Below are 15,415 nucleotides of genomic sequence, written 5' to 3'. Positions count from 1 at the left end.
TATAACTGGCAGCAGGTGAGAATTACCTATATGTCACATGCTATGTGCTGCTGGCACATCATGGTCATTGGATACACTTGACACATGTTATAGCTAGACACTTAACAGTGTTGCTTGAGCCACATTCACATCTCAGTCCTTAAAGCTGAAGTGTGTCATTTTTTTCTGTTCTAAATATAAATTACCACTTAATATGCAGAAACAACTATAAGTAAACCATGTGTCGGTTGTAAAAACTGTGGCTCTATCAAAACATTTGTCCGAGCATACCGGCAAGCCCCGCAACATTAGCTCCACTAATAAAGTCAGTTTGAGGTTAGACAATCTGTTTGTTCAACCAAATGAATACATATCAGAAGACAATCATTATTTATGCAATTCTGTTTGGTGACACAGTTGGTATGTTGCTGACCTGTGATGCTGTTACTCTTTGTTTTTACACACATCATGCATACACTTCGTGGAGAAATGCAGCAATCCCTGATTTGACTCTTTATGGTTGAATGTTCCTCTTGCTTACATCAACAAGATGTTATGTGCTAAGTTTGGCAAAGCTAGGCAGAAAATAATTGTTTTCCTCTACGCTGGAGTGTCCATAGGCATTTCAAAATTCTTCAATATAGACATCTAGCCATGAACCAAACCAACCAGCTTAAAGATGAATTAAAATGAAGATGAAACATTGCAAACTTTAATTTTATATAACAAGAACAACAACAAAAAATTTTACCAAAAACCACTGAATAAGTACTAAATGCAATATATTTGAAGTGTGTTGCAAAATATTAAAAAAAGGATACACTAATGATAGTGCAATGTATGTATGTCACAAAAAACATATTGAATAGTTACTGAAATACTCTTTCCATTTAATGTTGTTTTCATATGTTGGCCAATACATTCACGGTTATCAGCTGTTGCTTAATCACTTGTTCATCTTTTGTACCAACCCATGCTTATAAAATGAAATGCATTACAATATAGTGGTGTGTTTTTCATGAAAATCATGCACAAAATGATTCTCAAGATATGTCTGGGTTAAGAAAGGCCAACTGAACCCACACCATATTTCAACTGACACCGTGGTAGGGGTCAATTGTAACATTTCACTTGTTTGACGTTATTTTGAATATCTTCAAATCTCTATGTGGTAGAAATATTTGGTTGGTTTGAGTATTTAACAAAGAAATGTACCTCTTTTGTGAAAAAATTGGCGATGTTGCTTATTAAGTACCTGAGATTTACCCCCAGAAAATGAAATCCCTAAGAGTGAATCACAAATGATCTGAAACATGACTGCTGTTGCCAATCTACTTTGCAATCGAGTCAGTATATTAAAATATTATTATGGCATTGACCTTTTAAAATTAAGAGATTGTTTTTATTATTGTAAACGAAGTAAGGGATATGGTTACCTCTCCCTCGAAACAAAACAACCCAACAGAGATAAAGATTTTGAACAATATATTAACAGAACCTAATGTCTATTTGGGGTTAAGTATCATGAAGTTCAAGTTGCCAATGTGAGATAGATTTATATTCAATTTGTATAAATGGGCTATATGAAAAATATGACTTTGCTTTGTAAGATTACAATTACACAGAACAAATGAAACAATTACCTGTGGCAGATGTTTGACACTTAAAGTCTGCAATCTTTAATCTTGACTTGGACTGAAAACAGTATACCTCCGTTTTCTCACACACTCTTCGATATTTTACGAAATCAAAGCAAATACCTCATTGATGAGGAAAAGTTTTTTGGTCCCATGCTTGTTTTTTTCGCTTTAATGGTAATGCACCCCCAATTTTCCTTTAATTATGTGTTGCCATATAAGTTGAGAAAGATGCAACAACCTTCCTGTCTAGTCTTTTTAAAAGCCAGTTAATAAATAATATATATTATAATATACACTTCCCGCTGTCTTTCTATAATTAGTTTGTCGACAAATAGCAGTTCCCTGTATACCAATTACTTTGGCTGATTTTAAGAGACTGCTTTCATAGTATGAGACGTCATCCATAGCAACAAGGTCAACTCTGCCTTACTCTTACTTTCCAATTTCTTTAGAAAAAGTTGCTCTTAGCAGCATAGTGTATAGATTTTTAGCAAAGACTCTTTGCTAGAAACTCTTTGGAGAACTCTTATTGGTAAGAAAAAAACCTTTGTGAATATTGGCTCTGGTCCCACTTATATTTAGTAAAGATATTTGATTAACTGCTAATTGAGCGTGTTTGCTCAATGTTTACATAGAGTTCAGCATTGAAAGAACATGCGCAATCTAATTGCATTTATCAAGAGCACATAATGTTACCCAATGGCACTTCTGCGAATGTAGGTTATAGTGTTCTGACATCTCTATAACACATAAACGTGATTATCTCAACACTTGCGTTTGAGGTTTCAGGTTCTAGATCTATCTAAAGACCACTCTTAAAACTGTATGGCAGTATTCTGAAAATGACTGAAAACTCAAATGGGTTAGGATGTTTTAGGGTGTTTACACACCATTTCCAGTAACGGCTTATTATCAATTATTGATCCAGTCATTCACAATGCAAATTGATCCCTTGAGTTGCGACGTGATCTTAACTGAAAATTTCTGGGTATTTGTTATCCCTGTGTATTTATTTTTTTTATTATTTTTTTTTAATTAGAAGTTGTTTGAAAAATCATGAAATCGTAGCTTTTTCTATACAACAGCAGTTCATTATGACTATGGGTTTTCACCAAAAGAACACCATTAACATAGTACATAAGATGACGCGTTCACTATATTCCAAGTCTTCTGAAGCCATACTATAGATTTGTGTGAGGAACAAACAAAATTTAATTTAAATCAAAATTGAAGTCATTATTTACTAATATCCTGCACCACCTGCAAAACTTGTGTCTAGCCCTTGTCCACACCCAGATTAATAAACTATGCTAAAACATCATCGGTTCTTTGTGTAATAACTAAACACAACATTGTTGTTATTTTTTTGTATGGACGCTAACACAGTCTAGCCGCGAGGTTCAGGGAAGGGTACGAGTATCAGTAAATAATAACTTGCATTTTGGTTTGTTCCTTACACAGACCCATCTGATGGCAGAAAAGTGCATGGGTCATATGGACTACTTTAATGGTGCAATTTGAATTTTTTATAATTTCTTTCCCTTATGAACATTATGAACTGTTTTGTGGCAAGAGCTGTGTAACATATCTAAATGTCTTCTTTTATTTTCTGCGACATAAAACAGCATATGTTTGAGAGCGAGTAAAGTTTTAATCCCCTTTTCTCCCAATTTGGAATGCCCAATTCCCACTACTTTGTAGGTCCTCGTGGTGGTGCGGTTACTCACCTCAATCTGGCAGAGGACAATTCTCAGTTGCCACCGCTTCTGAGACAGTCAATCTACGAATTTTATCACGTGGCTCGTTGTGCATGACACGGCGGAGACTCTGCATGTGGTGGCTTATGCTACTCTCCGTGATCCACGCACAACTTACCATGCTCCTCATTGAGAGAGAGAATCACTAATCGTGACCACGAGGAGGTTACCCCATGTGACTCTTATCCTCCCTATTTTTTTGTAAAATGTGAGCGGCAGGGTAAATTAAAGGGGGTCGCTTACCGGACGCGTCTGGTAGATAAGTGGCGCATTGTAAAATTCTAATCAATTATTTTCTACGATGGTACGCACACAAATTCTGCTTTGCCAGGAAGCGCAACTCGCTTAGTTTTCCATTAAATTCAACTCAAATCGTTATCAAAGGGCAAAGATTATTTACTCTTGCCATTGCTTGATGATATATTGTGTATATGTATCTTTCATATAGCAGTATGTCTTTTTGTGTTTTGACAGCTTGAATAAAAGACCCATTCAAGGCTGTATACAGAGAAATTGCATTATAAACATCACCAGTTTTAATCGTTTAGTTTGTGTAGTGACACTAGTTTCATACACTAACTTTCAAATTCATCAGTTTCAATTGGTTCATTCTTTAAGAAATCTTTGTAACTTTGGACTGCCAACTGCTGTGCCGCTTCAGCTTGGCCTGTGTGTGTGTGTTTGTGTTTGTGTGTGTGATACCTGTCCCTTTCCTGACCGCGACCAGCTTTAGTAAATATTATATCACCCTCTTGTGGTCTCCCAACGCTATTACGCCAGACTGTTAAACAAGGGGCCAACTGAATGAAATATCAATAAATATATTGGTCAAATAAAGTGCCAACGATCGATATTGATATTTTATGACATCCCTATTAGTATAAGATACCCTTTATTCATGGATAAATAAACTTAATAACTTGAAATCCTATTATTTTGTATTGTTTATTTTCTTCTGCCTGGAACAATCAAATAAGCTTTATGGGTTTTATTTGTCTTCCCAGCCGGTGAACAATGCTGACTTTATCATTCCAGTGGAAATTGATGGAACAGTGCACCAGGTGAGTAAAATCTGACCTCATATAAGGTTGCCATTGGATAGTTGTCTACAATTAAAGAGTTGGAATTTGTCAATAAATCTAATTTATATGACCTCCATTTGTCATTCTGCTTTTACTCTCTGTTGAACAACACCAAAAGAGTCATATAGAACTCTTCAGACAATCGTTTTCTCCTCTGTTTACATATTGCCGCTTAACACTGGGTGTTCTACCTGCTAGTATCATTGCCATCTCAGCTGATGTGTCCAAGCAGCAGGTGGCTATTTTTGTATCCTGACGAAATGGAGAAACCCTGGCAGGCTTCTGAGAACTCTCTGGCCATCAATCTTATCTCAGAACGTGTCTCCTGCTCTCTCAAGCTTTGCCAACACTATGCCATGGCCCTTTAAAGGGCAACTACAGCCCCAGTTATACCAAGAGATTGAAGACGTCTGGAAAACCTCAGGCTTTGGCCTGTTTCAAGTAATCCAGGATAGGCTTGTGATGTCAGGAAAGCCTATTCGGGATGACTTGGTTCAGGAGAAAGACCACCAGCTTCATAACTGTACTTGGCTGACCCAGTTTTCTATGTAAAACAACCCGTTTAATTACATGTCTTAAAAAAGAGTTTATCGTTCAATCACATAAAGCTCTTCGTTAACTGATATGCAGGGTGATATCAGTTTTATTAAGCAATATATCTTGTTCTGGAATGGTGCAAAGCAATGTATGCATGTGATCTAATTCAGTGCCAGTTTTTTTCTCATATGCTGGATTTCCCCTTTACATGCTAGCAGTGAAATGTAATCTTTTAAATTTAAAAGTAATTACATAATTTAACCATTATTCCTTTGTCTGTTTGCTGCATCTAGGTGTATGTGTTGAAGAGACCTCATGTGGACGAGTTCCTTAAACGGATGGGGGAACTGTTCGAGTGTGTGTTATTCACTGCAAGTTTAGCCAAGGTAAGAAATCCAGAAAGAGTTCACTTGAAGCGTGCAGTAGTCCTATATAAGCGGGCGCTCGGTGACCATTTCTTCAGAATTGTTTTCTTTCAAGACTGCAAACTTCGTCTTCGTCTTGGAACCCTTTTGTGCTTCGCCGTCGATATACACTTACAGCAGATAGAACTTCTCAGCAAGACGTGAACCGTACGACTAATCGCCTGTGCTCAGGGCCTGCACGGAGAGGCTTTCCGCTCCCCTGTGTGTTCTGTGAAGAGTTCTCCACATGGTCAATGAAGATGCTCTCAGTGAACAGATTCTTTTCTTCAGACGCTCATCATTGATCAACGCGGTGCTTCGGCTGGAGTTACTATATCCTTTTCACGTATATAATACTAACTAAAGAGCCGCTTGCGTGATACGCATTTTTTTTTAAAGATATCGTTCTGCAAGTGTTTCCTATGCGAACGGCACATCCCGCCACCTGATGAGAACAAGAGATGCGTTCAATGCCTGGATCAAGCACAAGCAGCTCTCATGAAGACAGACTGCCCTCTCTGTGAGGGCATCAACGTTGCACTCTAGGATCGACCTTGTTCTGAGGGAAGATTTGGCCTCTCGTGCCCTCCCATCCACCTCTTCTATGTTAAGACTTGAGTTACCACATGAGGAGTCACAGCGAGGCAGTGAGGTTGAGCTGGTAGAATTAGAGGAGAATCTTGTGCCGGCGCAAGCCACCCAAACTTCCGATCTAACATCCTTTCCTGTGCAATATGTGCGTGATGAGCTCGGGCCCTCTGTTGGAGCAAATGACCTCATTACGTTTGGTGGCTCTGACAATGGGGATGATGCTGTGTCACTCGCAGCTTCTGGCGAGTGGTTTACGGAGGATGTTGCAGCTTCTTCCCACAGCGAGGGTTAAGAACGTGCACACACCACAGACAAGAAGCTTCTTCGCATCCTCACAAGGGCTGTTCAAAAGCCCCTCCAGAAGAACCAGAAACCGGCTGTCATCAACAGACCACGCTCCATAGAAGCGCACCATTTTTCCCTGAGGTACACACAGAGCTCACAAAGACCTAGCGTGCACCCTAATTATTGCACACTCAGGTCGGAGATGCTGCCGTCCACACTTAAGTTGATCACGCTGAGGGAAAAGGCTACTCAAAGCTTCCCCCGGTGGAACAGGCAGTCGCAGCTAATCTCTGCCATAATACTGCCATAGGAGGCTGTCGACTGATGTCTGCACTGGCTGGAAGAGCTTATACAGCAGTGGGCCAAGCTGGATCAGCCATCTACAGCATGTTGGTGCTCCAGGTTTTTCAAGTTCAGTGGGCCACGAAACTACCGCTCAGGCCATCGGCAAAACGATGAGCAGCCTGGTGGTTCTGGACCAGCATATTTAGCTAACTCTCATAGAGATGCGTGAAGCAGAGAAAGCCGTCTTCCTCAACACCCCGGTGTCGCCCGACTTTCTCTTTGGCTATGCCATGTAAGGCTTTTTATAGTGCTTCATCGCCATTCTAGATCTGAGATGCTTTGAATCGCGTGCTCATGAAGCGGCCATTCAAAATGATAACATAGAAACAGATTTTATCGCACATCCTTCTTCAAGACTGGTTTGAGTTAATAGATCTGAAGGACACGTACTTTCATTCACCAGTGAGTCACTCACGGTTTTTGAGATTCATGTTTGAAGGAACAGCATGTCAATTCAAAGTCCTTCCTTTCGGTCTGTCTCTGGCTCCTTGCATGTTAACGAAATGAATAAAAGCGGCACTCACCCCTTTGAAAATGAACGGTGTGCATGTTTTCAATTACCTCAATGATTGGCTATTACTAGTCCAATCAGAGACACTATTGAGCGTACACAGTGACTTGCTGCTTTACCATCTGAAAAATCTGGGTCTAATGTCAACTGGGCAAAAAGCACACTTTTTCCCAGCCAGCAAATCTCCTTTTTAGGGTTTTGTCTCGACTCGGTGAGATCGACCATTCTTTGGTGTCTGTGTCAGTTCAAACTGGGGAAAACTGAAATCATTTCAGAGAATGCTGAGTTTTATGGTGGCAGCATCTGCCATCATACCGTTAGGTCTGTTACACGAGACCTCTCCAGTACTGGCTCAAACAGCACATTCCACATCTTGCCTGAAGCCTCGGGCACATGCACATTGTGGTGACTCGCTGCTGTCTGGCTGCTCTAGCAACATGGACAGCACTGGCCTTCTACAAACAGGGTGTTTGTGAAGAAAAGTGGTGACCACAGATGCATGCAACACAGGATGTTTGCGGTCTGCGATGGACACCTGACTTGGGCTTGGCACATCAACCGCCTAGAAATACAGACTGTCTTTCTAGCTTTGAGAGCTTTTCATTCCGAAATTGTGAGTCACCAGTCACCACATTCTGATTCGTTTGGACAACACAGCATTTGTGGCATACATAAATGGCCAGGGCGGACTCCGATCACCACAATTAATGAGCATGACACAATGCCTACTCCAATGGAGTGGGCATCATCTCCTTTCATTGCGTGCGACACATGTCCACATGAATTTCAGAGCAGATCTGTTGTCATGCCAGGGAGTATTACCAGGGGAATGGAGACTTCATCCTCAGACAGTGATGAGGATTTGGGAAATATTCTTCAAAGCAAAAGTGGACCTATTCGCCTCTTCGGAGAACACCCACTATCCCCTCTGGTACTCCATGTCCCAAGCCCCGCTGGATGTGGACTCACAAATGGCCGGTGAAACGCAAGTATGCGTTTCCCCCGGTGCGCCTCCATTTTGTCATCAGCAAAGTCTGAGAGGACATGGAAACAGTTCTGTAATTGCACCGAAATAGCCCAATCAGTCCTGGTTTCTGGAGATGATAGAAATACCTGGATGTGGCGTCCATCACCTCACAAGGCCTCTCTGTATAGATCGCTTCTTACTTTCAAATGGGTGAGCCCAAGCCCTTATTACAGGTGGGCTACCGACTATATTCAACACAGCCACCTAATTATATGCTGTTGAACTGCTTCTTTTAAAGTCAGAAGCACTCCCATAAGAAATAAAACCTACTTTCCCAACCTTATTGTGAGAGTGTTAATAATCCATACTGTGTATATTGTATCTATATGGTTCATATAAATCCCAGATTACATTAGTTTCCATTTGGCATCCACCATGCTGGACTATTCATATACACTTTAATATGACTTATAAGTCATATTATGAATATAACTTGTTAGTGTAATAACTATGTTGCGTAGTGCGGTGTGATGGATATTGTTCCCCATACTGCTTACAGCAATGTCGAGTGAACTGAATCGAAAGGAAACGTCTTTGGTAACACATGTAACATCGGTTCCCTGAGATGAATAGAATGAGACCGTGCTAAAGCTGGCTGCTCTACTAAAATTCAGTCAGAAAATTCAGAGGAAATGGAGCGCCCGCTTATATAGGACTACTGCGCGCCTAAGCGGCTGGGGCTCAGACACCATTGCCAATCAAAAGATTGCCGTAATTGGATAAGGGTTTCAACAAGGTTGTGTGAAGGATGCTCCCCATAGTGCTTACAGCAATATCTTGTTCCCTTCTTTTCAGGGAACCGAGGTTACATTTGTAACCAGAGATGTTTTGCACTCTTCAAAGTATTCAACATTGAGTTTAATAAATAGGCTTTAAGATCATCACTCACTGTGTGTATCAGTTTTATAGACAATTACAGGGTTCATTGAAGAAGAAAAAATTAGGAATATCAGGACATTTTCAGAATTCTGCCATAATTTATTCATCATCATGTTCCAGTCCTATGTAACATTCTTTCATCCATGGAACACAAAAGGAAAATGTTCTATGCTATATATTGTATGTTTTTTCTATACAATTACAATGAATGGGCTCTAGACCTTTCAAGCTTCAAAAAGTACACATAAGCACCATAAAAGTATCATAAAATATTTAGTAGCCCATATGCAGGGTTGGGAGGGTTACTTTGAAATGTATTCCACTACAGATTACAGAATACATGCTGTAAAATGTAATTTGTAATGTATTTCTTTAGATTACTCAAGGTCAGTAACATATTCTAAATAATTTGGATTACTTATTTAGCACTGGTTGATTTTTTTCACTTGTTTTGACTATAAAAACTCTGCCAGTACAGTAAGACCAAATACACATGTTAAAATTACATTCTCTCAAAAACATAATATGTTATGCTGTTTCTAAAACAAGATCTATCAAATGTATCTTGTTTTAAGGATTTTTAAACATTTTACAGGAAAACAATAAAGAAACTATCAATACAATGTATTCCGTTACTCCCCAACCCTGCCCATATGTTCCTTATTTATCAAATACCATACTTAAAAGGATAGTTCACAAAAAAAGGAAAATTCTCTCATCATTTACCCTCATGCCATCCCAGATGTGTATGACTTACTTTCTTCTGCAGAACACAGATGAAGATTTTTAGAAGAATATCTCAGCTCTGTAGGTCATCACCATGCAAGTGAATAGGGGCATATAAAGGCAGCGTTAAAGTTATCCATACAACTCCAGTGTTTAAATCCATGTCTTCTGAAGCGATATGATAAGTGTGGGTGAGAAACAGATCAATATTTAAAACCTTTTTTATGATCAATCCACTTTCAAATTCTTCTTTTGTTTTTGGTAATTTGCGTTCTTTGTGCATATTGCCACCTACTGGGCAGGGAGAAGAATTTATAGTAAAAAAGGACTTAAATATTGATCCGTTTCTTCCCCACACCTTTCATATCACTTCTGAAGATATAGATTTAATTACTGGAGTCTTATGGATTATGTGCTTTTTGGAGTTTCAAAATGTTGGTACCCATTTATTGCCTTGTGTGGACCAACAGAGATATTCTTCTAAAAATCTTCATTTGTGTTCAGCAAAAGAAAGAAAGAAAGTCATATACAGCTAGGATGGTATGAGGGTGAGTAAATGATGAGAGAATTCTCATCTTTGGGTGAACTATTCCTTTAAAATGTTCTTGGCCAGACCTGGAAAAAATCATGGAAATGTCTTTTAGTCAATATAATTTTTTATTTATTAATTATTTTGTTAGCTAGCTCTAAAATAATTTCTTCAGCTTGGACTTTGTTATTAGGAAGTAAGACAGATTCATTATTTTGTTGTTAAAACTCTACAATCTAACCGCACCAGTCACATTACTGGCATTCTCTTTTTCTAGTATGCTGATCCCGTCTCGGACCTGCTGGACAAGTGGGGTGCTTTCCGAAGCCGGCTTTTTCGGGAATCTTGTGTGTTCCACCGTGGAAACTACGTCAAAGACTTGAGCCGTCTAGGCAGGGATCTAAACAAAGTCATCATTGTAGACAACTCGCCAGCCTCCTACATCTTCCACCCAGACAATGCTGTATGTCTCTGCGGTATCGCCTTTCTTTGTTCTTTTGCAGTTACTACTTCTTTGTGTCTAACAATATAGTAAATATGTGCATGTCCATTATCGTTAAAGGAATAGTTTACCCAAAATGAAAAGGAAATATTTACTCATCCTCATGTCATTCCAAACCTGTTTTTTTCTTTTGTGGAACATAGTCTTTTCCATACAACAACAGTTAACAGTTAACAACTTAACCTTGAGAGTTAAGTTCCAAAAAAAAAAAAAAAAGCATTTAAGTATTCCATTCCAAGTCTTTTGAGGCCACATGAGCCTACAGAAATATAAGTCAGTTGTTAACTCAAGAAATGCTGCAACCAAATCATTCAGTGAATTCAACTTGGAGTGAGAATAAACAGATTTAGAATCTAGGAGACAAGTCATACTGACTATTATGATCCTGTTTTGGTGGGGTTGTTTTGTCACTTTTGAATCTTAGCCATGGTCATTATGAACGGTCGTCATATGGAAAAGACCTGTGTAAAGATTGTGTCCTTTTGTGTTCCACGGCTTATTAACAGTATACATGTTTTAAATATCTGGGTGAATAAATACTCCTTTAAATTTTATCAGAATTTGTTTGTCTACTGCAGGGTTGTCCACACTTTTTTGCGTGATGATCTACTTTTAAATGACCAACTCAATAAATCTACCAACTAAAAAAAACACAGTTTTGTTTTTAAAAAAAAAAATGCTTGTTGGGACTACTGCATTTATGCCTACATGTAATTCATCTTCTAATTAATTAAAAAAATATATAATAATGTTCAATGTTGATATCATTCAGTTTTAACACTAAACCCAAAACACCTACAGCACAATATAAACAATAGCCAGGGCATTTACCCTATTCTGATGATTTGCACTGAATTGAATCAGACAGTTTTGTATAATCCGGGCATTAGCTGCTGGTAGCTAGCCTCAAAAACTGCTAGCTTCGCAATTTCGCGCTCTGTTCTAAGAAGCCCTTGGAAGGCGCAAACCTAGTTGTCATGGCAACTGAATAAACAAAAATCTTGCCTGGTCAAAATGTACTCGTCAAGTGCAAGTCAGACAGAAACAAAAATATGGAAAAACATTATATTTATTTGTATTAAAATTTTACGAAATACATTAAAATTTTGTGCGATCTACCAGCATTGCCTTTGCGATCGACTGGTAGATCGCGATCGACGTATTGGGCACCCCTGGTCTACTGTTTGTCGATTTGTACCAGTTTTCATATTATTTTTAAAGCAAACAGATTATTATTTTTTTTTTATATAATATATACATGAAATTACAATAATGTCCTTTTTTTACATCAGAAAAAAATCACACAATTGCATCACAAACACTGAAACAAAAGTCACATATAATGAAAACACAGACTGTTGTAACTATTCTGTTCTGTTTCTCCATCATGTTCAGGTACCTGTAGCCTCCTGGTTCGATGACATGTCTGACACAGAGCTGTTGGATCTAATCCCTTTCTTTGAAGGACTCAGTAAAGTGGATAATGTCTACACTGTGCTCAAGCAGCAGAGGACTACTAGCTAGCATGACACTAGGGGCGTCTGTCAGTATGGGGCCAGGGAGGCTGCTGGGCTCGGAGCACCACACTGCTTCCCACTAACAGGACCATCCACTAGCTCAGTCCTCATCACCTACCCAGAATTCCATTCACAGGATGTTTGACAACAGATTAAGTCATTGAATGACAAAACTGTGAAAGACTGCTTTATCAAATACATACAGTTAATTGATTGTTTTAACACCTGAATGGGTGACTATAACAAAACCATGTCCAGCACACATTTTTTCCCCAAAATCAAAATAAAGAAATAAGATTTATTTTTTTAGGATTTTTTGCATTATGAAATTATTTTCCTGACAATGTATGCTGATTTATAATACAATAATTACTGTATGACAGTATTGAGGATTTAATTAGAATAACTATTGGAAATTATAGCAATTAGAGTGCAAAAGTAAAATCAAAAGTAGAAGAATTTTGCAGGGAAATGTGTCTTGAAAATAATGTTACAATGCAAAAAATGTATAATGGTTCTAAAATATGGTAAATTTCCTTTATGCAAAAATCTACTATCTTATTATTTTTTCTTTTTTTAATTGGGGTGAAATGTGATCTGGACAATGTTTCTTGAGATTTTTTGCATTATGTTTTATTCCTTCTTTAATTTTCAAGGTTGAGGGAAGCCCTGTTAAAATGAACAGGTGGTTTATTGTCCTCTTTGGTTAGTGATTTGTGAAGATCTGTTTTCATTTTAACTTCCTCTTCTTGAGTTTATGTCTTCGGTTAAGCTTCCCTCATTCCCTGCGTTAAATGAGTTTACCTCAATTGCTCAAGTCGGGACAAAGCAGTGAATGGCAATCACATGGAATACTATGCTGTCTCTTTTATCTTGCCAAAATGTAAAGTTTATTGGACTTTGAAGCAAGCATTCATTAATTGTTTTATTTGTATTTATTTTTTTGGCCTTCTCCATTTTTCATTTTCAAATCAGGCCTGAAAAAAGTGTCATGGTACAATCAGCCAGCTTTTCAAATTCAAGTTTTACAAATCAGATATGAGAAAGCTAAATTGGCTTTGTATCTGTTGTGTTGTGAGGCCTAATTTCACTCAGAATTTTAAGGTAATACACCTCTCGAATCACACATAGTGTGCTTTATTTTGTCTACTGTGAGGTCCTTCAACGTGGCCTTAAAATGACTGTAGCTAAATTTTGTCGGACAATGTCAAAGTGGTCTTATTTACACAATCAGTTTGTCTGATACTGTATAGTTTAAAATTCATAACAGTATGCCATGTGTGTGTTTATATTAATCACAAGAAGTAAAGAATACTGGAATCAAACCCTCAGTGGAAGCAGATATTCAACTTAATGCCTTAACTCTCCATTAGATCACTAAACAATCAGATGGGCAAACTTTGGTTTATTAAGAAACTAATTTCGCCTTGGATTAGGCATGCAGCACAGTGGACTGGAGAGCCCTTGTTAACGTGCAGTTGACTTGCCTTGTTGTTAGTGGTGCCATTTAATATGGATGTTTTTACTCATGGGGATCGTATACTTGCTCAGCTCGATCAGAGTTGATTGTTTTGCAAGTGCCAATGTTGATGAGAGACGTAGTGGTGATGATGTACTTGTGTGCCAGAGAGAGTGGAAAGACAATGTTATGGTTTTTAATACTGCCGTTTTGTCCATTTTCAGTGTTTGACTTTTGAAATAGATGTGCTGATGGCAAAACGCATGCCATATTTCTATAATTGTGATATTAATGAAAAATAGTGCTATGCCATGGAGAGAGAGAAAAAAAAAAGATTTTGTTATCCATAAAGGTTTAAAGAGCAACTTGAGTCATATTTGATTGTAATTCTTGAATGTACAGTGAGATGGTTGTTTATTGTTAAGTTATTTTGATCATCTTTGAAACTCTTCAATGAATGCCTTAGAGTTAAACAAGTTAAGATTTAAGACGGTCTTATAATGTACTAATCAGAAAAAAGAAATGTGAAATGTTAAAAGAGAAGAAAAGAAAATTCCTCTCTAATTTCATGAAAATTTCATCTCCAGCCTGCATGTATGGGGTACATGCAGTAGGTACAAGGAGTTCTGCATTTGAGCAGGTGAATCTGAAGATGCAGTGGAATGTATGTTACTGAATCGCATGTCTGGCTTGGTACATTCTCTGAGGTCTGCTGGCTCCAGGACAATTTTAGCCCCCCCACTGAGATTAAGTAATAGTCTTGGTAGTGCTTATAATAAGCATTCTTTGCATTATCCTCCAATTTTACAAGATCCAAGAGAGCAGCTAATTTTCCATAAGTACACTTGCCTCAGTGTCGAATGGTATACCATGATTTTTTTTTTTTTTCAAGCTATTAACAAAGTATGTTTACTGTAGCCTATTTTAATGTACTCTACAGTCACTACTGACATTTTTATATTGGTATTCTGATTTTTATTACGATAAATGAAGCCAAGAACTTCAAAGTTTCTGCCTCACGGAAACTTATTGACTGAAAACAAAGGATCAGTAAAATCTCAATTTTATTTAACTGGTAATGGCTCCCCCTAGCTTTGGACACTGTTAAATGTATCTGCAATTATATTTTATCTCAAGAGTCCATTTGAGGTTCAGTCAGGATTTCTGTTGACATTAAATGTGCCATGCAAATAAATCTTTCATCAAAATATTGACAAAAAATCAAAAGGTTATTCAAAACCGTGTGACCCCATGATAGTGTTTCATTTAAACACTGTAAACATGTTAAGTTTCTAAAATTGACTTTATGGAAATAATTTGTAAACCTTATATACATAAGGTAAGTTGTTGCTGGAAATATTACTTACCATTACCATTTTCTGAGGAATATCATCCAGGGACATCTCCTAGCTGAACATTATTCTATACCAATATCATCTACATTCCAAAAATATGTTAGCTTGTTTTTAAGATTGACAAATTTCTATTTAATAACAAAATTTCATCAACTTGAATTGTGTGATGTTTAACAAAAGTAAATCAATGTCAACATGTTATGAAATTAAAATGCATAAATCATAAAAAAAAATTCAATTGAGTGTAGGATCCAATTATCCAAAGTAAAAAAAAGCAGGTAAAAATAATT

General features: G+C 37.7%; 1 protein-coding gene across 3 annotated transcripts in view; it reads left to right on the top strand.

Annotated features, from left to right (window-relative positions):
• Positions 1 to 14,504, top strand: part of LOC127655197 (carboxy-terminal domain RNA polymerase II polypeptide A small phosphatase 1-like) — a 48,918-nt gene extending 34,414 nt beyond the window's left edge. For 2 of the 3 annotated variants that reach the window (XM_052142849.1, XM_052142846.1), the window contains 4 exons: positions 4,381 to 4,437; positions 5,289 to 5,381; positions 10,570 to 10,755; positions 12,190 to 14,504. In XM_052142849.1, coding sequence (XP_051998809.1) covers positions 4,381 to 4,437; positions 5,289 to 5,381; positions 10,570 to 10,755; positions 12,190 to 12,318 — 465 coding nt within the window. In that variant the 3' untranslated portion in view covers positions 12,319 to 14,504. Of the gene's footprint in view, positions 1 to 4,380; positions 4,438 to 5,288; positions 5,382 to 10,569; positions 10,769 to 12,189 lie in introns of all 3 variants that reach the window. The other variant, XM_052142848.1, reaches the window with a different exon arrangement.
• The last annotated feature ends 911 nt before the right edge of the window (positions 14,505 to 15,415 follow it).

This window comes from Xyrauchen texanus, chromosome 14, assembly GCF_025860055.1.
Source record: "Xyrauchen texanus isolate HMW12.3.18 chromosome 14, RBS_HiC_50CHRs, whole genome shotgun sequence".
Taxonomy (NCBI): Eukaryota; Metazoa; Chordata; class Actinopteri; order Cypriniformes; family Catostomidae; genus Xyrauchen; species Xyrauchen texanus.
This window is presented reverse-complemented; position numbering and strand designations above follow the sequence as displayed.